The sequence below is a fragment of the Abramis brama genome (genome assembly GCF_963993115.1).
Source record: "Abramis brama genome assembly, chromosome: 5".
NCBI classification, from domain to species: Eukaryota; Metazoa; Chordata; class Actinopteri; order Cypriniformes; family Leuciscidae; genus Abramis; species Abramis brama.
The window spans coordinates 49186306-49208978 of record NC_139967.1 but is presented as its reverse complement, the minus strand read 5'-3'; the positions used below and the strand labels follow the sequence as shown (position 1 = coordinate 49208978).

Sequence of the window (22673 nt, the reverse complement as noted above, 5' to 3'; positions counted from 1 at the left end):
GCTCTCACATATGGCTCCTCAATAAAGGCCAAAGATGAGAGGAGGTATTTTCAGAGTTTAACTGATGTGTGATTGAGATTTCACTCTTGATGTTGAACTGATAACCTCTGGCTGCGCTCATTGGCTGTGGTTTGTCACCCTAATTGAAACCTTTTGATATTGCTCACCCCCAAATATTTTTTTATTAGTAGCTGAACACTTTTATAAAGACTAGTTTGACTAGAGTTGAACTATTCTAGATAATAATAGCTTGAAGCTCGGCTAGCCTTTTGACACCTTACAATTAAATACTTGCATAAATCTCTTTGGGTTAATGTGTCGCTGAAATAAATAAATATAAAATAAAATTAAAGCCTATGTTGACGTTCTTTAATATAAGGGATAAATCTGAATTGTTGTTGTCACTGTCAGTTGATATGTTTACATGACCCCAAATAATCTGCTCATAATCGGATTGATGGCTTAATCGTATTGAAAAGCCTCTATGTAAACACCTCATTTGATCTGACTGAGGTCAATCCAAATGTAATTTCGATCGGATTGAAAGGGTGGTGTAGACCTGAAATAATCGGATCAATATATCAAGCATTTAAAAACAACTTTTTCTCAGTCGAATTTTAAAATACCTTCCGCACTAGTGCTGTGATGCAAATGTCTACATGCATTTTACATCTTTTTCAAAATGTTACCAAATATTTTACCACATATTATGTTACCACATATTAACAAATATTTGAATCCAATTGTAAAGTTTAAGGCTTATATAAATATAATTTTCAAAATCTTAAATTGAATTGGATTCATTACAACTGATGAAAATTAGTGCATGTGAAGATACCTGTTACGAACTGCTACAAGACTTGGGTTGAAGATCCAAATGCAGCTTTATTAGGACAATCCAGAATCGTAATCCATGTGACAAGCTAAAGGTCAAACAGTCAAGATGAGCAACAAGGCAAAAAACACAGGTAATAAGAGTAATCCAGAAAATGGGCAGAGAATCAAAAAAGCCAAGACACAGAAACCAGAATAAGGCTCAGAAATGCAGTGAAACATTGTAATCAGGCTCTCAAAAATGATATAAAAAATTGAATTTATAGATTTATCGGACATCGGCTTATCGGCTTTCAAATATAAAGAATGACTGGTTATCGGCCAAAATTTTTAGTCACAAATGTGATTAGTGATGCTCTTTTGATGACAGTTAATCAGATTATAGCATTGATTGGCTGGTAGTAGCTAATAACCACCCAGTCAAGCCGGCCATCAAATGACTTGGGATTTTAAGCTAAATTCCGTATTCACCTTTTTTTTTTTTTTTTTTCAACTGCGCATGAACTGAGATATTTGCATAGCTACCATAGTACATTTTTGGCACTATTTTTAATGACGGTAAAATAAACAGATTTTCCCAGCTTAGTTCTAAAAAATGTTTTGCCAACATTCCCATTAAGTTATATAATTTTTTTTTTTAATATTTTCTGAATGTTCAAAACGTCCAGTTTTTTTTATGTTTTAAAAAAGTTTTTTCTTGGTTATATGAACGTTAAGGAAACATTCCATTTGATCATTCTTCAAACATTATGGGAACGTTACTTTTGAATGTTCTCTGAACGTTCTGAAACTAGTAATAACATTAAAAAAAAAAGTCCAAATAAAACATTTTAGAAAAAAGTTCCTTGAACAATGTTTTTTTTTTTTTTTTTGCTAACATTTTGAGAACATTAAAAAATACCAGATAACTTTAAACAAACATTCTATTAAATTCACTGGAAGAACGTTTGTTCGTAAGTTTGAGAAAACGTTTTAAGAATGTTCCCTGTTCGCTGGGATGGTGTGTTTGAGTATTTCACAAAGATATACTTTAGCACAATGCCAAGCACGTGCGTACACTCACAAAGACACACACAGGAAGTCCACGAGCCTCTCAGAGTAAGAAGATTTATTACCTTAAAGTTTCTCTTGAACAGAACGCACCAGTGATCCGGGCTCTGGCAGTAGATGACTTTACTGTTGCAGTCTGTGAATTTGGACACAGTCCAGAGACGAGCGAGGGAGAGAAAGCGCTCTGACCCTAATAACCTGCAGAACAACCGCAGGAGAACGGAGGAACGCTGAAGCTATGCAGCTGGAGATTGAAACGTGTTGATCGGCTTGAGCAGAATTGGAGCTAAGTAATAGGTCAATTTGAGGGCCCACGGAGCCTTTCACAGCGAATTCACTGGAACGCAGGAGGAGTGGAAGGGGAAAACGGCAGAATATCTAGAGCTTGTCTTGTCTTTCCATTGTCATCGCTGGTTCTTGTTTTTTTTTTAAATGAAAGTGTGAAAAATAACACATTACAGTTATATTGCCAACCAACAGAGAACATATGCTGGTGTGGTCCGTCCAAACTAGAAAATTGACCTTGATAATATTACATCAAAACACTCAGAAGAAAGAATTCAAGCATTTACGAAACCCTCAGTAGTTTAGTGAAGATATCAGATAATACCATGGTATTTTTTTGTATTTACACTCATGTTCCATGGTATTTACATGGAAGTCCAAGGTACTTTAGAGAAAAGCATGGAATGCCAAAATACATACTAAAGTGAAGCCTATGGGTCAGTTATCAACAATATTTTAAAGAGATTGTGTTTTTTTGTTTTTTTTTGATGATGATGATAAAAAGTAGTGATGTGCTAAAAACGAAATCATAATGGACAAATCTGGACAAACTGGTCTGAAAAAAATATCTAGGAATAGAGTATAGTTATATATATATATATATAACTATACTCTATTCCTAGATATAAAATATCAGTGCATCCCTAAGGAACAGTTCAATTACTTTGTTCCCTTTGGATATTTTAATACCATCTTACTTCATATTCCTTTATGGCAAGTCAAGAAATATAGTCATATATATATATAACTATACTCTATTCCTAGATATTTTTTTCAGACCAGTTTGTCCATATATATATAATTGGTGTGGTTATATTTTGGCTCCAACAATTTTTAAAATGGCAGCTGTGTAGAAAACTATTAAATTCATGCAACTTTTTCCTCTGTGTTGAAGTTTCTGTTTAATATTTCTGTTACAATTCATGAACCTATTTAGAGTCTTCAGCCTTTTCCCCCTTTCAATTATTTCCAATATCTGAAAATGGCAATTTATTCTTTTTTTTTTTTTTTTTTTTAACTGTTTATAACTCAATATATGATGTTCATAAACCAATAAGCCACTCAAGCCACTGTGTGTTATAAGATAAAACTGTCAAATAAGTATTACTTATAAATATCAGTAATCAGAATCAATGATTATTCCATCAAATAATACAGTTGTTTGTTTGTTCTTTCATCCAAAAGTGGAAATGTATGTCTTTTGTGGCCAAAAATATCAGTGCATCCCTAAGAAACAGTTCAATTATTTTGTTTCCTTTGGACATTTTAATACCATCTTACTTCATATTCCTTTATGGCAAGTCAAGAAATATAGTCAGTTTCCTAACTGTTCATAACTCAAGCAATGACTGTAAACAAGGCAAGCCTGTGTGTTATATGATAAAATTATCAAATAAGTTTCACTTATTAATATTAGTAATCAGAATTAACGTTTTTTTCATCAAGTATTGCTCCATTGGCCAAACTCTACGTCTGTCCACGGTTGCCCAGAACTTGCAGATTAGCACGCAGGTGTTCGTTTACCTTCAGATGCGGCTCATTCTATCATACTTTCGAGTTGTGTGTGTTTATGAGTCCGTGACGTGAAGAAGTCTAGTCTGGTCCATGTGCAGAACTCATCAGTATTCCAGTCTCTTGTTCTGTTCTCATCTTCATTCTTCACTCTCCCTCCTTCTGTCGCTTCTGCACATCCCATTCCTCAGCTGCCTCGTCTCATTTTCTTCCCATCTACTCAAGCATCCGCACACGTGTGTGCCTCCGACACACCTTATATCCTCCTCCTGAGTGATTTCATGTGGAGTCTTAATACGCCTCATTATCTGCACTACTTTACCTTGAGATTTGTTGATGCAAAAGCAGACACAATGCAATTTGCATATATTTGTTCCTGTTCCCTTGAAGAGCAGTAATTACCAAGCTCTTAGAATGATTTCCAAAGGCGTAGCGCTTCGACTTCCATCGAGGAGCGAAAACCTCGGCTGTAACTGAATTATCAGCATGTTTTGCCTAGATATATTTATTCTCAAGACGAACCTGCTGATCTCAGTTTGTGAAGTGTCTGAATAAGAGGGTGTCACTCCAGAATTGTTCTGGCACCGGCGGCTCAGCGAGGGTCGGCTTCACGCAGGTAGACTTAATTGTACGCGCTTGCCCGGAGCTCCCAGACGCCTGGTGATATTTTTATTACAGTACCGACCCCAAAGCCCTCCAAACCACCAACGTTTGTAGAACACAATCAGTTCTGCTCAATTCACAATTTGTCTTGCTGAACATTTCCGGACGAGGAACGCTGAGGAACAGCTGTGGACCAGAACTTCACAATCCTCCACAGCCCATTCGAGACTTCAGCAAATAAAGTGTTATTTGAAATGTTTTGTTAATCCAAAAAAAGCACACTCGGCAGCGAAATCAACAGTATATATTTACATAAAACATCAGAAAAGAGACACATTCTGAATGAGGCTGTTTCACGTTCAGAAATCTACAGAATCTAGATTATGATCAATAAAACTGTAGTGATGTTACGCTACACCATTGCTACACACTTGTAGTGTAAACACTGTTGATTAACGTTGGAGGGATCTAGTTTTTGTTGGATTTTGACACGTTCTCCATTCTTCCAGTGTGTGTATGGACGGAATAATTGACTTCAGAAAAATGATGCATATTATAAATAAATAATGTTTGCTCCACTTGCGTCGTGACTGCATTACCACCTCAGGTGTGCATTATTTAATTTTTTTCTAAAAGCCTAATTCAATGGCCTTGAGTCAATTGAGACCTTGAGACATTGAGCACATTTACATGCACACTCATACGCTGATAACTCACAAAAAGCCTGGAGTCAATTATTTCCCTTATACTATCAAGACATTGAGCACATTTACATCCACACTAATACACTGATGACCTATTGGTTGTTGGTTTACATGCAATCCAAAAACCTGGCAATGCAGTTCAACTGAAGTTTACGGTAGAAATCGGGGTAAGGAGCAAAAATCTAGTTTTAAACTTTCTATCAGTTTATACCTTAACTTTACTGGAAAACGGGTTAACTCATATCATCCAAGACTCAGTTGCTGATCTCAGAGCTAGTAATGGAGGATTGACCCACTGATATGCAGACTAATGCAGTTATTACAGAGAAAGAAAGAGTGATTGATTAAGTGTGTGAGTCTGTATGTCTCTCTGTGTTCAGCGTCTACTAATAGCAAAGCTGTAAGTTTAACTGCTTCAAAAACAACTACGTTACTGACTTGCTACTGAGAAATATCATGTAGCCTTTCAGTTGTGAAACTATTTTGTTGCTAAAGTCGCGGAGCAGCACTGACAGAAAGTCTTTGTGCACATGTATGTTTCGGTGTGTGTATGGGAGAGAGAGCGGGAGAAACAGAGCGTGCTTAACGTAGGTGATAAAACGTAATTTCATGAGAAAAACATGGAAATATTTTTCCCCCAGTTTTATTCTATCGTTTGTTATACACTCACCTAAAGGATTATTAGGAACACCTGTTCAATTTCTCATTAATGCAATTATCTAATCAACCAATCACATGGCAGTTGCTTCAATGCATTTAGGGCTGTGGTCCTGGTCAAGACAATCTCCTGAACTCCAAACTGAATGTCAGAATGGGAAAGAAATGTGATTTAAGCAATTTTGAGCGTGGCATGGTTGTTGGTGCCAGACGGGCCGGTTTGAGTATTTCACAATCTGCTCAGTAACTGGGATTTTCACGCACAACCATTTCTAGGGTTTACAAAGAATGGTGTGAAAAGGGAAAAACATCCAGTATGCGGCAGTCCTGTGGGCGAAAATGCCTTGTTGATGCTAGAGGTCAGAGGAGAATGGGCTGACTGATTCAAGCTGATAGAAGAGCAACTTTGACTGAAATAACCACTCGTTACAACCGAGGTATGCAGCAAAGCATTTGTGAAGCCACAACATGCACAACCTTGAGGCGGATGGGCTACAACAGCAGAAGACCCCACCGGGTACCACTCATCTCCACTACAAATAGGAAAAAGAGGCTACAATTTGCACGAGCTCACCAAAATTGGACAGTTGAAGACTGGAAAAATGTTGCCTGGTCTGATGAGTCTCGATTTCTGTTGAGACATTCAGATGGTAGAGTCAGAATTTGGCGTAAACAGAATGAGAACATGGATCCATCATGCCTTGTTACCACTGTGCAGGCTGTTGGTGGTGGTGTAATGGTGTGGGGGATGTTTTCTTGGCACACTTTAGGCCCCTTAGTGCCAATTGGGCATCGTTTAAATGCCACGGCCTACCTGAGCATTGTTTCTGACATTGTCCATCCCTTTATGTCCACCATATACCCATCCTCTGATGGCTACTTCCAGCAGGATAATGCACCATGTCACAAAGCTCGAATCATTTCAAATTGGTTTCTTGAACATGACAATGAGTTCACTGTACTAAAATGGCCCCCACAGTCACCAGATCTCAACCCAATAGAGCATCTTTGGGATGTGGTGGAACGGGAGCTTCGTGCCCTGGATGTGCATCCCACAAATCTCCATCAACTGCAAGATGCTATCCTATCAATATGGGCCAACATTTCTAAAGAATGCTTTCAGCACCTTGTTGAATCAATGCCACGTAGAATTAAGGCAGTTCTGAAGGCGAAAGGGGGTCAAACACAGTATTAGTATGGTGTTCCTAATAATCCTTTAGGTGAGTGTATGTATTTGCTTGGTCAGTGTCTTTGTAGATTTTGATTCTTTTGCTGTTGTCGGCTGCAAGGACCAAGAACTGAAATCATTTGGTGAAGTGATATGGACACGTAATGCGGTCAAAACCTGCCTGGAACTACTTTAGCCGTGCGTTTCCCTGAAAATAATTGCACACCTTAGAACGTTCGACAAACAATCAGAATCAAACATTCATCAGCCTTGTAGTATTAATATATATAACAGTAAACATTCTGATTCTGATTGTTAAAAAAAAGATATCTCTAATATTGTAAATAAAATTCTTTGTATTTTTATTTATTTATTTTCAAATGCACAACCAATTACTGTAAACAATCAAACCAAATGTGAAAACACTTTCGGCAGCGTCTCTCAATTAAAAGATGCAACAATATGAAATCAGAGGATTGCTGTTTTGGATTTCAAGAGTTTTGTTATTTAGAAACCTAAAAAGCACAATATTATTTCTGTATGTTTTACAAGAAAATACTGTTTCAGTCTTTCTACCTCAAAATCCATAGTATTACTTGCCATTTATTTGTAATTATTTGAGAAATATTATATTATATTATTATTATAATATTATATTATTATTATATTTGAGAAGTGAAAATTGTTTCAATATAAAGCCTGCACCATTTTTTTCGGTCGATGTAATCAAATGACTGTATTACTGTAATTTGCAAAGTACTGTAACACTTTTTGTTTTACTCCATTAATTCTGTGTCCCAGACTTGGGAAAAACCGTGCTGTGGATTTGGAAAGCCAATTAATATGTCCAGGGTTTCTGGATTTGGAAAGTGCATGCACACTAGCAGATAAGCCCTGGTAACTGCGTTAATTGACTGTTTTATTTAGAAGCGTTGGAAAGGCGGATCGATATCTGTACAGGTTCAGTCTATTAAGCATGTTCTCTGCCTTCTTATCACACAACCTGTGAGGTCAGTGAAGTCGCCAGGTTTCAGGCTGGTGTTCGAACAAGAAGTTACTGGGATTCTGACGTGGAGTCGATGCACCAGCGCTTTTTTCATAGTAGTTTCTGTCCGTTCTGCAGCAAACTGAAGAAACAATCAGGATTTTGCATCATTCCCAATGAGTCATTTCTGACATTTGGAGAGCACTGTCACACATGCGCTCTTCGTAAAGACACCCGTTTGCTTGCTTGATGTCAAAGCAGTCGAGTTGCACCCAAAAGCAAAGAAACCATTGAATCTACACCAGAACTGCAGGAGTAAACAACTATTGATGACTGAGAATTTGTGCACAATCATTTATTCTAGAATAATAATGTCTGTTATCAGCTTGTCTCTGAATAAATCATCTTCAGAAATCTCGGTCTTCGCATCGCTTGCAAGTGAAGTTTTGGTGGCAAATCAAGAGGAAAAAATAACAGTGAAATTAGCCTGTATTCCTCTGAAGTTGTTACAGTGCTAAACAGCTGCTACCAGATCTCACGTTGATGTTGTAAATGTACTGTGGTTCAGACTCAGTGTGAAAAGAGACCTGTGGGACAGCAGGTGAAATCCTACAATCACTGTCGGTGGCGTCTCTCAAGTAAACGATCAAACAATAATCAGTGGATTGCTGTTCTGCATTTCAAGTGTGTTGTTATCTGTCTGTCTGTCTGTCTGTCTGTCTGTCTGTCTGTCTGTCTGTCTCTCTCTCTCTCTCTATGTGTGTGTGTGTGTGTGTCTGTCTATCATCCATCCATCCATCCATCCATCCATCCATCCATCAAGTTACTCGGTATTAAGAGTTTGTTTATTGAGCTGTTGTATAGAAGCAAGCTCAAACACACAGCCGGGGTGTTGATGTGAAAATGAGCATGACTGCCACATGTAATCCTGAGTCACACTCGTTTATTTGATATTACTTAAATCCATAATTAATAAAGTGCCTTCATTTCTATCTTGCATTTAGCAATCTAAAACATCTGATAAGATAAACAGTGGTCTGTGAATGATCTCGTCTACATCTGTGAGTGATCTCGAGTGGTCTAAAGGTCCAGTTAGTTTGCAGAAGTTCAGCCGTGACGGCTTCTGCTTCTCTGGCACTTTTACTCACGTTAACCTGCTCAAGACTTCAGACTTTAGACAGGTGCTGAATGGACGTTTCCAGTGTCCAACTCCAAACTCAGCATTTATGAAAATAGATGCTTCTTTAAAGTACTGTTGAGCCTCAACTGAATTGAAACGCGTTTTCCTCAGATTATTAGTCAGTGAATGCATTACATGTCTCAAGGAATTTCAATTTTCACTTCATTACAGGAACTAGACGCTTGTGATCCGCTGCCAAATGAGATGCTAATCGAACCAATTGTGAGATTAGTGAGACCGAAATCTGGCCAATGGCAAATCAGGACTGACGCTCATCGCTTCATCACGACAGTCATGCGGACGGCAGACCCGCTGGCAGTGTTGATTAGATCACTTTGTGGAAGCCTTGATTTGGATTCAATAACAATATGTTTTTGCTTTTGTTTCACACTGGACAGAAGTGATTGCCACATGATTGTTGGTTCTGGTGGAGGTTTTGCGATTGCCAATGCATTCGAGATTGTGTTTTGCAAAAAGTACCAGACAAAATCCAATTCTGATGTCCCAAAAGTTTACTTCAAATCTGCTTTTTTTTAGGGTTTCATTTGTTAACATTAGATAATGCATTAGCAACATATTTCTAACAGCATTTATTAATAAAGCCTTTATATATATAATGCATTATAATGTTGTTTAATGCATTATAAACTTTTTAATGCATTCATTATTCCTTTGAATTCACCTTTTAATGCATTGTATGAACTCATGAATAGTTGTAACAATATGATACATTACAATATTTATCTATTCAGTTACAGCTTTAGAAATATAATGCATTAAACCACATGACAAATAACCAGTTTCAGATGTAAGAATGAATCTGCAAATATTATAATGCATTTTAACTTTGCTTGCAATTATTATTTTTTAAATATATAATGCATTATAATGGACATTATGAATACCTTATATAATGCAGTAAACATACAGGCTTTAAGTGTTACCAATATTTCTATAGATAATCTATTGAGGTGATCATGCACAAACATCATTAAAAACTAATGTAAAATAAAACATTATATATATATATATATATATATATATATATATTTGTGATGTCAGTAAATTAATAATATTTTGCCAATGTTCAGTTCGATAATGATCCTAATGAAAAGTGCTGGAGCAGCCACTGTTGCTATGGTAACTTCTTCAGTGAAAGCAATTTCTGTATGCAAGTGCGTGTTTACCGCCAGTACAGGTCTATATGCCATGACTGCTTTTTTAATCTAACATTTGTGGATATTGTAATGTTTGAAAATGCATGTGCATATAAGCTGCGCCCAGTCTGAATCATATCTCGCTTCCCTCCACTGAAGCACGAGTCTGTTGTTTTCCCATGCAGATCCTCATGTTTTGCTCTGTTCTGCAGGGAGTTTGCACGCTGGAAGGTGAGGAACACAGCCATCGAGAGGCGGGATCTGATCCGCAATCCTCTGCCCTTGATGCCGGATTTCCAGCGCAGCATGCGGATGCTCGGACGACGGCCGTCCACGCAACAGTTCATCGACACCATCATCAAGAAGTATGGAACGCACATCTTGATCTCGGCCACACTGGGAGGTGAGTGCTCAGACCGGGATTAGGGATGATAATCACATTCTATGACTCGATTGGTTGACACTAGATTTGACCGATCTCATGAACCGATTGACCGTTCCCAAAGACCCGCTCCCTTTAGTTTCTGTTGCCTCATGTTGTTTAAACCCCTCATGATTTCAGAGATATTTTGAATAATGTTCATGCTACTCTTTTCCATACAATGTTACTTTTGATACTTTTATGACACTTTTCTGCCAAAACAGACCACTTATGGCTTGTGTTTTGTGTGTTAAGTCAGGAATAAATCCAAATTTGGTAACACTTTACAGTACGGTTGCAGCAGTTAACATGAACTAACAATGACAAATACTTCCAAAACATGTATTAATCTTAGTTAAAGTTAATTTCAGCATTTACTAATGCATTATTAAAATCAAAAGTTGTATGTGTTTATAGTTTTTAATAGACCTGAGATGGACGTGAACAAACAATGAAGAGTTGTATTTTTATTAAGAAACATTGTTATGCATTAACTAACAATAAGCAATACATTTGATAATTGACCGTTCGCAAAGACCCGTTCTTGTTACTTATTCTATGTAATTATAAATATGTGTATGCTTTGTGGCGTTCTTTTGGTCCGTAAAACACTTGATAAAACATTTGATAAAAAGTCTGCCTTGGTTCCAAATGCCATAACTTTTGATTGCTTTGAGACATCAACACAAAATTTGGCCCACATGCAGTTTATGACATGATTATTGTAAGAAGGATCCACTGGAGGCAAGCCTTGAGAACCCAAGTGCAGCTATTGACAAAATAATCCAAAAGCATGAAACAAGACAAAAAGCTATGAACAAAAACTCACACAACAGTGGTTACAGGAATTAATGCTAGACAAAGACACATGACAAACATGAGGGCTTAAACACACAGACTAAAGACAAGACAAGGGACACCTGTGAACAATGATCAGACAATTAACCAATGACAAGACACATGGCAGGATCACATGACAACAGGGAATCACATGACAGACATGAATCATGACAATACACAGAAACATGACAAGAACAACCCCAAAATCGTGACAATTATGAACATGCGCTAACTTGATTTTATTACCTGTTAAGCATGAATAATAACACAATGAATCAACAAATTGCATCACTTTTTTTCTGGGGTTTTCTCAGTAAAATCGCAGCTGTAAGAACCGCCAAACATGAACAAAATTATTTCCTTCAGAATTATTATTTTTTTTTTTCACAAGTTTTCTATTAAATGAGACCATGTACTTGATTATACCTTGTAGAGTTATAAGCCATTAATTTAAAGTATGCCACTTGAAATCATGTGAAATGCCTTCATGGTGTAAGAGGTTAATAGTGATGGTCAACAGAGAGCTTACAGGTACATATCATAAATAATGTATATGTATAAATTATATACATTTATAGCTTAAATTATCGGAATCGGCTGCAAAAATCCCGATTGAAGCATCCCTATAACTGAAATATATGCAAATCCATTAAATGATGTTAAATCCGTTAAATGCAACTGTATTACATTTCATGCAATCTGACCATAGATGCATGTGTCTAATTTGGGTGCACATTTTAAACACATTCACCAAAATACACAGTCTTTTGCTTTAAAGTCGCCTTGAAAGTGAAGTCGCACTCCTCTATTGTGCCGTATATCCGAGTGAAACGCTTCTGGAACAAGAACAAATGTGGGCGGGGCTTGATTGTGTCTGTGGGGTATTGATTGGATGGTTGTGGTTTGCTATTGGCTGATCTCATGTGAGTGAGAGGTTAAAGCCCTGCCCTCGTCATCAGAGAAGAGAAGAGATGATGAAGATGAAGGGGAAAATAAGAACTGTCCATTTTGATTTCATGGTGATTTGAAAAGTTACGCTGAAGTAAATGCGTGTTTTACCCGTTTGTGTGGATTTGCAGAACGGATCGTTCTGTTAATGTAATCTGTCTGTAATGCCAATTCATAATCAGATCTCGCATGTTTGTGCGCAGCTGAATTGAGCGCGATACCCTCTTTGTCCTTTAAGGGGTCGGTTTCATATAGATTCACAGCTGTCAAGTGTAATTGCTCTGATATGCTGTCGTTCGGCTTTCATGGACAGTTTGTGTTCAGAGGTTGGAATATTATAGCAGTTCTGGCTTAGCGGTTAAACTCAATGCTCTAATTATGGCAGAGGGAAATATGAGAGGAATAGGAATATGATGATGGGTTGTAAGAACAGAATAAAACCAAATGCAGTGCAGCTTTTTCTTTTATTGTCATTTTCTTCATCTCTCATATACAGTTTTATTTTAGTATCATTGATATGCTATCATAGTTTTTGATAATATTTTGAGTTGGATTTTCACTTTAATTTTAGTTAAAGGATTAGTATTTTGTGTGTGTGTGTGTGTGTTTGTAATTTTTATTAGTTTATTTTAAAACATTTCTATGTAGTTTTATGAGTTTTAGTATTTTTAGCTTATTTTAGTAGCATTTTTATGATGCCATATTTAAGTGAGTTACATTATTGAAACATGTTTGACCACATGGTTCAAACGGATTTTACTGACACTCTTTATCAGTATTTTATTTATTTTTACACTTTTAATGGCCTTTAATGGACTTTTATTTTGCACTTTTTAATTAAAAAAAAAAAAAATCATTATCACAATTAGGTTACTTTTTATAGAAAAAAATCTATATATTGTGCTTGGAGCAAAGTGCAATAATATTAACAAATAAATCGTGTGGTTTGATGCAATGATACTTGCTCGGTAAATCCCTTTTCCCACTGACCTTTAACCCCTATCACTCTGTTAATGGAGATCCTTTGGGCTTTTATGTGCTGTTTTTCCCAGAATGACCAGTACAGCTTCATTGATGATTTCTCCGCTTCCCATCATGATCATCATGTCTTGCGTTTACTGTAGGGGTGAGAGACACAGGGACAGGCCTGGGGTCAGTGTCTCGTGTCAGCCGTGCGCTTTAGAGTGTGTCATTATGTTGGCAGATAAACATGAGCAGAGAGCACACACACTCGCAAACACTGCAGAGAGGATGTGTGTGTGTGTGTGTGTGTGTGTGTGTGTGTGTGTGTGTGTGTGTGTGTGTGTGTGTGTGTTGCTTTGAAAGTCTCTTTACTCACTGCCAAACCAACCTGTAGAAACCCACCAGAACCAGTCTTAGAGAGCTATGACCTCAACTATAAAACACTCTGATATCAATCACTATATCAGATGAACAAACAAACAAACAAACAAACAAACAGGGTAGTTTGTTTATATATAGTATAGTGGTTCATTGTGATGTTTTTATTTATTTAGAGGAAACATATGAAAGTGTGCACACTAGTTCGTTATACGTGTATACTAATTTAATCAAACGATCCAGAATGGTCACTAACCAGTTTCTGCATTTTTTTCAGATACTTTTAGGTCGCTACCAAATAGAAAACATCAAGAAAATCTATTATATTATATTATATTATATTATATTATATTATATTATATTATATTATGTATTTATTTATTTATTTACTTATTTGAATGCATGCATACATACATAATACATTTATTTTTGAATTTCTGCATTTCTTCAGATTATTCCGATTTTTTAGATACTACCAAAAATAAAATATCAGAAATATAAATGATGTATGCAAGTATCTATGCATGTATGTATGTATTTATTTATATAAAACACATATAACCAAGTGATACACTTTTTTACATTTTGCTTTTTTTTTTCAGATACTTCTAGGTCAGTGCAAAAAAGAAAATATCAAAGATATAAATAAGATATATATTTATTTTTGTTTGTTTGTTTGTTTATGTTGATGCTTAACTTTCTTTGGACTTACGGATGCTTCCTCGTCCTGAAGTGTTGAGCCGGCCAGTGTTTGCACTGTTGGTCATTACAGCATTTATTGGTCATTAAATCCGTATAGAGTTTATTGCAAATAAAAAAATAAAAAAAATAAAAATAATGAAATGGCGACTCGAATTTCATTACATTTCAGACGCAGCATTCAAGGGAATCCATGAACACCCTTACCCTCTGTCACCTACACGATATGACCATAAAACCCAATGGGAAATCGATATAAGCAATATGCTTGTTCCAGTCCAGAGGACCACAATAAATCACAAAGTGCTGAATGAACTGGAGGAACGCGAGGCTAATACCTGAGCGCTGCACATAATATCTGTGATTACAAACTGTAGGCTTATAGAGGCTCGTGTTCAGATATCACAGCGCTTTATTGTGGACAGACGGGGAGCGTGTAATTATACCAGAGCTCAAGGTCAAACAAAGGTTCATTGTTTTTTGTTCGCTGTGGACGTCCTTACATTGATTAATTGGTTGATTAACAGGAAATCTGATTTATTAATGCTGCTTTTAAAGGTCACTCGCATTAGCGTCAGGGTTGCTGTGTGCCGAGACCCGCCGTCGAGATTGAACAATATAGACACAGCTGAAAATAAAGGTCACGAGAATCGAAAGGTTGATGCTAACAGGTTAATCGACAGTCATGGATGTGCAAATACATGAACATGCCTGCAGGAAGATTACGTTTGTGTTTCCAGACAGACAGAACACATCCAGCTCTGACTTATGCCACGCCACCACTTTATTACTGGTTTAAGGTTCTCCAAAACATATGTGACATGAGCGCTGTTAGAAAACCTGCTGATGGGTCTTCATATGCAGCTCACACCGTGTGGCATGTTGTGAAACATACAACCTCAGTGTCTCCGATTATGATCAATAAGTGCTCACATGCATGTTGATAGCTAGCAAAAATCAGGAATCTGACAACTTAAGAACAAGCTGCTAGAATACAAGTAAATGTGTTTAAATGAATGGTCTTATGACCTTTAACCAATTACACGTGACCTTTAGATGACCTTACACATTGTTAGTGATATGCTAAAACAATCCGTGTGTAAAATAAGTGTAAATTAAGTGTTCTTAATAGTTCACTTGTGGTGTATTTTTATTTTTATTTTTTTTAAATTGGAATTTGTCATGTGAAAATGGAATTGTTTGGTGGGAAACCGTGAGCTCTGGTTTATTCTGCACATTTTGCCACATATGTGGGTCATCCAGCTTTTCCCTTGCATGCTCTTTTGCATACTTGCACTGCATATACACACTGTGGTTGTGTCTCAAATGATGCTTTATACACTATGCACCATGTATTGAAATGACTTAAAGGGGTGGTTGATTTATGATTTCACTTTTCTAACTTTAGTTAGTGTGTAATGTTGCTGTTTGAGCATAAACAACATCTGCAAAGTTACAACGCTCAAAGTTCAAAGCAAAGGGAGATATTTATTTTACAGAAATCGCTTTTTAAGGACTACAACAAACGGCTGGTAGAGACTACAATGAGCTTCTTCCCGGGTTAGTGACATCACCAACCCTAGAATTAACATAAACCCCGCCCCCGGAACATGATTTATAGATTATCATGACAGAATATGCTAATCAATGACTAGAAGATAACTACACATCAGCTTCATAAATTCATCAACTAACCATTCAGAAATGTCCTGTTGCGTCTACATGTTGTCACTTCCATCATTGTCTGAATCCGGTTTGAACATAAAAGGCTAAAAGTTTTTGAAATTTTCAGTGTATGTCTGTGTGAGTGCAAGCTGTTTTGGCTCCGCCCCCTGTGCCGGGAGCAGCAGCTCATTTGCATTTAAAGGGATAGACACAAAATGGTGTGTTTTTGCTCACCCTTAAAAATTGACAACTTTAACATGCTATATAAAAATATCTGTGGGGTATTTTGAGCTAAAACTTCACACACACACTCTGGGGACATCAGAGACTTATTTTACATCTTGTGATAAGGGCATTATGCCACCCCTTTAAGATATTAAGTCTTGTTAACTGAAAGAAAAAAAAAAAAGTATCAAAATTAAGTGATTTTTGCTTGAAATAAGAACTAAAAATAATCTGGTTTTATTCAACTAAACAATGGTTTATGGTAACACTTTATTCACATTTCATTTATGTCCTTGTTACATATGTTACATGTAGTTACTGTAGTAATAACTATAAATTATGCATAATTACATGCAACTAACCCTCAACCAAACCCTAATCCTAACCTTTAGTAAGTACATGTAGTTAATTATTATTACACAGTACTTAAAAGTATGGTTACACTATAACAAGGACACCTTAACCTGTAAGGACACCTTCACCACCTAAGTGTATCCCGCTTTACAATAACATTTCATTTGATAACATTATTTACTGACATGAGCTAACATGAACAATACTTCTTGCCTGAGAAGAGCAGAAGCTGTCTTTAGCCGTGTGATACAACAGTCTCTGAGCTGCTCGTAACCGAAAGCCATAATTCTGGATCTATCAATCCTTGACCTCGCTCTTGAACCGGAAGGTATAAAGCAGCAGCACGAATCCAGTGTTGTCCAGGACAAAACAAATTCACAAGTTGCCTTTGAATGTCCTCAGTAAGTCCAACAGGTGTCTTTAACTCAGAGTAGAAGCAACCAAATTATCGGTCACTAAAATCCTTCGCCTATAGGACAACTGAGGCAGCAACCATTTCCATTTAGACAACTTGCTGCACACTTTCTCCACTAGACCCTCACAATTTTGCTTTTGATAATCATTTGACCCCCAAAAAAACTCCCAACAATTTAAGTCCCTCTCTACCCCAGATCTCCAGGTAACTTCGGGAGACTCCCAAACTCCCCTTTACCGGCCCAGAAAAGCTTCACTTCTTGCCCATTTCATTTTAGCTGATGAAGCTTTCTCATAAAGACTGAGTACCTCAGATAGACACTTAACATGTTCAGCATGATTACAAAAACTGTAATATCATCAGCATAAGCAGAGACACATTCTCAAGTCCAAAGAAAAAACAGGCACATTAAAACCTGACAATCTTTGCAGAAAAAGCAGCGGTTGACCAAACTATATAGTTGACCAGACAATGGACAGCCTTGCCTAATACCCCTTACAATAGGAATTGGCCGACTCAAAGCACCCCCTAACTTAACCATACATGATGCACCATTATATAACAACTATTACTATATATAATAACTATTCAGTTCCATCATCAATGACAGATTAGTTCAGTTCATTCAAGAACACAAGATTCTTAACAGTTGTCAGATTGGATTTATGCCTAAACAGAGAACATCAAATCACATTTACACACTCCACACACTCATACAAAAGCACGTCCAGCAAACAAAACAAGGGAAAATATGTGGCTGCTTCATTGATTTTAGATTCGGTATGGCATAATTGGACTTTTCCTAAAACTAATCCAAAGTGGAATAGGAGGAAGGACATATGACATCATAAAAGGACATATACATTGGGAACAAATGCGGCGTCAAGATTACTGACAAACGTACTGATTATTTCGGTCAAACTAAAGGAGTCTGTCAAGGCTGCAGCCTCAGCCCGACTCTATTTAATATCTATATTAATGAACTGGCATCAACACTTGAGAAGTCGTCTCGTCCTGGTCTGACCCTCGAGGACAGAGGACTCAAACGCCTCGTGTCTGCTTGCTGTCTCCTCATGAAGAGTCACTGCGTCAAAGCCTCTCGCTTCTAGAACAGGACAGCAGCGACTGGGCCTTACCAATCAACATGGAGAAGTCCAAAATAATGATCTTTCAGAAAAAAAACTCAAGACATATAAATGTGCACTATTCTAAATCATGTCACCTGTTATAATTATTTGGATCTGACAATCTCAGCTTCTGGAACATTTGACACTGCAATAAAAGATCTGACTGATTCTGATTGGTACGTCCCCTGATGGCATAGAGGAATGAGGAAGACGTACATAATACAATTGAAACACACTCCTATAGTTGTGGTCTCTGGGGAGTGCTGTGGGCGAATGATGCAAAGACAACAAATTACTGCAAGCAGGTGTTTCACTTTATTTACATTTACATTTATGAATTTGACAGAAGCTTTTATCCAAAGCGACTTACATTGCATTTCAAGGCACACATTTACATTCTTTTCAGTTCTTGCTTTCCCTGGGAATCGACCCCATGACCTTGACGTTGCAAGCGCCAACGCTCTACTGTTTGAGCCACAGGAAAGTGTATTTACAATATCAACATTATAATTTACATAAATGAAAACAAACAATTAAACTTATTTACAGCTATATACAACTTAAGCAAAATAATTGAAAAATGATCATTGAAATAAGCCACAGAGAGAAAGAAGATGAGCGGTGCTAAACAAACAAAATGACAAACTAACCGCACAGATTACCCTCAGAAGGCCTTCGTTTATCCCCCTGGAGCCGGATGGATTACTTTTGTGAAGGATGCATGCACATTTTGGGACTTGAAGCAGCTGGACCCCATTGCTTCACATTATAACCACTGAAAGATCTAAGACATTTTATAAAATAACTGAAAATGTGTTCGTCTGAAAAAAGATTGACATATGCATCTCGAACGGCTTGAGGGTGAGTAAATCATGGCTTAAATATCATTTTTGGGCGAACTATCCCTTTAAAACCCACCTCTATTCTTTGGCCTTTGATAACTGAAATTGACAATTCATGTTTGGTTATATTGATGGTATTGGTTCAATGTATGGTTTGTTATTGTTTTTATTTGTAGTGTGAGCTTTGTATTTAGGGCTTTTATGTATTCATTTATTGTTTTACTATACAGCACATTGTGTCCACTTTGGATTTTAAAGTGCTCTATAAATACATTTTGATTGATTGATTGATTGATTGATATGTTTTGTATCAAATTTAAAAATGTTTCACCAAAACCAAAAACCTTCAAAACATTAATGATCAACATGATCAAAAGCCTTGTCTTGATCCAGGGCAATTAATCCAACATTCACATCGAAATCAATACAAATATCTACAATATCTCCCACTAAAAACAAATTATCCATAATAGACCGTTTTGGAATGCAATATGACTGACTGAGTACAACCAAACCCAAATCATTTGTGTATCTATTTGCCAGACATTTTGAAAAAGGTTTATATTCTGTTGTAAGAAGGGCAACATGATGCCAGTTCTTTGAAAAGGCTAAATCCCCCTTTTTTGGCAACAGTGGTAAGACAGCATATTGACAGGTAGTCGGTAAAACACATTCTCTTATAGAATCTCACACGAAAATGAATATCCAGTGTATTCTCAGGTGATTCTAGCACCATGTAAACGCACAACATGCTTCAGAGCCGGATGTTTACATCCCAGCGCAACAGTTTTAAAGGGACTAACAACTTTTCCAAAACGCGCTAACTCACGTTGCAAAACGTCATTGGATACGAATGGCGGGATATTTGAAATTGTTACCTTCATTGTTCATGTACAGTATACATTGGAGAAAGTTGCACAAAAGCATCTTTAACAGTAAGGTCATTTACTATTAAGTGATAAACTACATTTTGTTCCTTCAAAAAAACAACGACAGCCTGATTCATTCGTGATGCAGATACAATGTTCTCATGACCAATCTGATCGCCAACTGCAATTAACACATCCTCCACTGTGGCATTATCCTCACGAACACTTCTAAAACCACTGCGGAGAGATAATGACGATCCTGCCACACAATCACCAATATATTTACAATCTGTTTTCTAAACCATGTATTTTCTGGAAAGAAAAAGAAAAAGTAAATAGAAAAAACAACAAAGAAAACTCTCACCACTCACACAACAGCTCTCACCACCACTCTCACAGAGAGAGAGAGAGAGAGAGAGAGAGTGTGTGTGTGTGTGTGTGTGTGTTTTTGCTCGTGGTGTTTGCCTGTGTGTATCTGTGCCGGTTTCAGATATTCCTCTGGTGTCCTAGTCAATGAGTTATTTAGGAAAAGGTCAGAGGCGCTTTGCAAAAATCAATCGCTGCTGCTTCTCCCACTCGACTCCGATGGAGAAGAAATGTTTTCCGTCGAGTAGTGAGAGAGAGAGAGAGAGAGAGAGAGAGAGAGAGAGAGAGAGAGAGACGGGTCGTGTCAGTTTGACACTGTAAGCAAAATTCTCTCTGTGACAGTGTGTGAAGCGAGTCACTGATGCACACTGTGTCTCCATCATGTCAGCTCTTACACACTAGGAAGTCCACGCTGAAGAAACATGATGAGAAAATGACATGTTGGCTGCATGAACCACAGCGCTCAAAATGAAGCCGTATGAAAGCTGGCAAGCTCAATGCCACGACTTTATAAAGCATGACAACACGTCGTGAAATGCAGTGTTGCAGTGGCATCTCAGTATCGTTTTCCTCTAAAGGAATGATGAAAATCATTTAGTCATCTTCATATTATTCCAGACCCGACTGACGACAGTACGATATATTTCAGGATGTCAGTAGTGTAAATGTTGAACTGTTAGATATCGTTCTTAACTCTTTCTGCGTGATGAGAATGACCTAAAATGACAGAAACCATCTTTAGATTTTTTAGTTTGGCTTGCGTCCCATTCGATTACATGGAGAGGGCGGGGTTAATGACCTTTACTCATAGACTGTAAAAAAATATGTTCGTAGTGTGTGTGAAGTCACTCGTAGTGTTTCTGAAGAGCGTTTTTTAAGACCAAAGTGGGCGGAGCCGGCCGTCGCCATCCGTCACTCCCGGATAAACGAACATGTGCAGCGAGGCGGATTAGCTGAGGTGACGTGATGCTAACGCTAGCAGACAAACGGCTAGTAGTGACATCAGTGGCAATCCACCTGTCAGTCAAGTGGCCACGCCCTTAATTATGCAGAACTTTAAGGCTTAATATAATTTAAACGAAGTTATGAAAATAATTCACCCCCTCACAGTCGTCATGAAGGACAAAATTAGCGATATAGACCAAAACCACTTTTTGCACCAGACTCTAAACATGTTTTTTTTCTGCTGTAAAGTTGGACATTTTAACATGAGGGCTTATGGGATTGAGTCTCTTCTGCAGCCGGCCTCTAGTGGCCAGTGGATGAACTGCAGTTTAAGTTCAAGAGAGAGACCGGAAGTTTTACTGTTTTTCGAATACTTTGTATTTGGACACAGTACTCTTTTGAAATACCGTTTTTCGCAGACTATAATAGTAGGGAAGTTTTCAGTGCCGGATGCAGCTTTGGTTTACGCAGATGATCTTTTCTGCTGGTTTTTAGATCCACAGATGCTGTACTATTTCAGAAGATGCGTAACAGCGCCACCTACCGTATAACCATGAAAACATCCCAGGGTTTCGTATGTAACCCCAAACTAGACGCTGCGTCATTGCGTTGATGCTATGGGAACGTCTTCAGCATCAGCACAATGACGCAGCGTCGCAGTTCCCTCAAAAAGAAACGTGGATTGCCGGAAAACCTCATAAATGGTGGGGAAGCGTTGTCATAAATGACAGAAAATCATGCTAATGGTGCGAAAAGAGTTATGACAATTGTGCTGTAATACAAGTTTTCTGAAATGTCATGTTTAAATATGGAAATGAGACATTATCTAATTAAAAATCCCTACATTTGCATAACAGAAATCTGAACATTGGATAAAGCCAGTTCTAAAGTCTTGTTTGATTTGATTTTGTTGACATATTAAAGGTTTTAACAGAGGGGATTTGGGATTTCTCCTTTCAGAAGATACTCTCATCAGACAGAAACAAATACATTCTCACCATGTTTTTGGTGAATTATATACGGACAAACTCTGTAAAAACCCTTCAGAATATAGATTTTGGTGTATTTAAAGCTGCTAAAGTGGAGATTTCAGGCTCAAACTCACTGCCTTTAAAGATATGGATTGTAATTGGAATTTGCAGTGTCAAAGTGAAATAAAATAAAGAGTTAAATGTGTATTTTGGATATCTTCTTTCCACTAGCCTGAAAAAAAAAGGCCATTGCATGAAAAAACAATGTTTTTTGCGAGAAATAAACATGCAATTCTGAGAAAAAGTCAGAACTGCAAGATATAAACTCTATTAATATAATATACTATTATATCTCACAATTCTGACTTTATAACATGCAATTCTGACTTTATATCTCCCAATTGCGTGTTATAAAAGTCATATTAAAGTATAAATGTATATAAGTCAGAATTGCAAGATGCAATAGTGAGAAGAAAAAAAAAACGCAATTATCTTTTAAAATGTTTTATT

At 37.2% G+C, this 22673-nt stretch overlaps 1 protein-coding gene across 1 annotated transcript in view; it reads left to right on the top strand.

Annotated features, from left to right (window-relative positions):
* brinp1 (bone morphogenetic protein/retinoic acid inducible neural-specific 1) overlaps positions 1–22673 on the top strand; it is a 188205-nt gene that overhangs the window by 89112 nt on the left and 76420 nt on the right. Inside the window, exon 3 of the mRNA XM_084114158.1 lies at positions 10348–10538. Within this exon, the coding sequence (XP_083970284.1) occupies positions 10348–10538 (191 nt within the window). The remainder of the gene's footprint in view (positions 1–10347; positions 10539–22673) is intronic.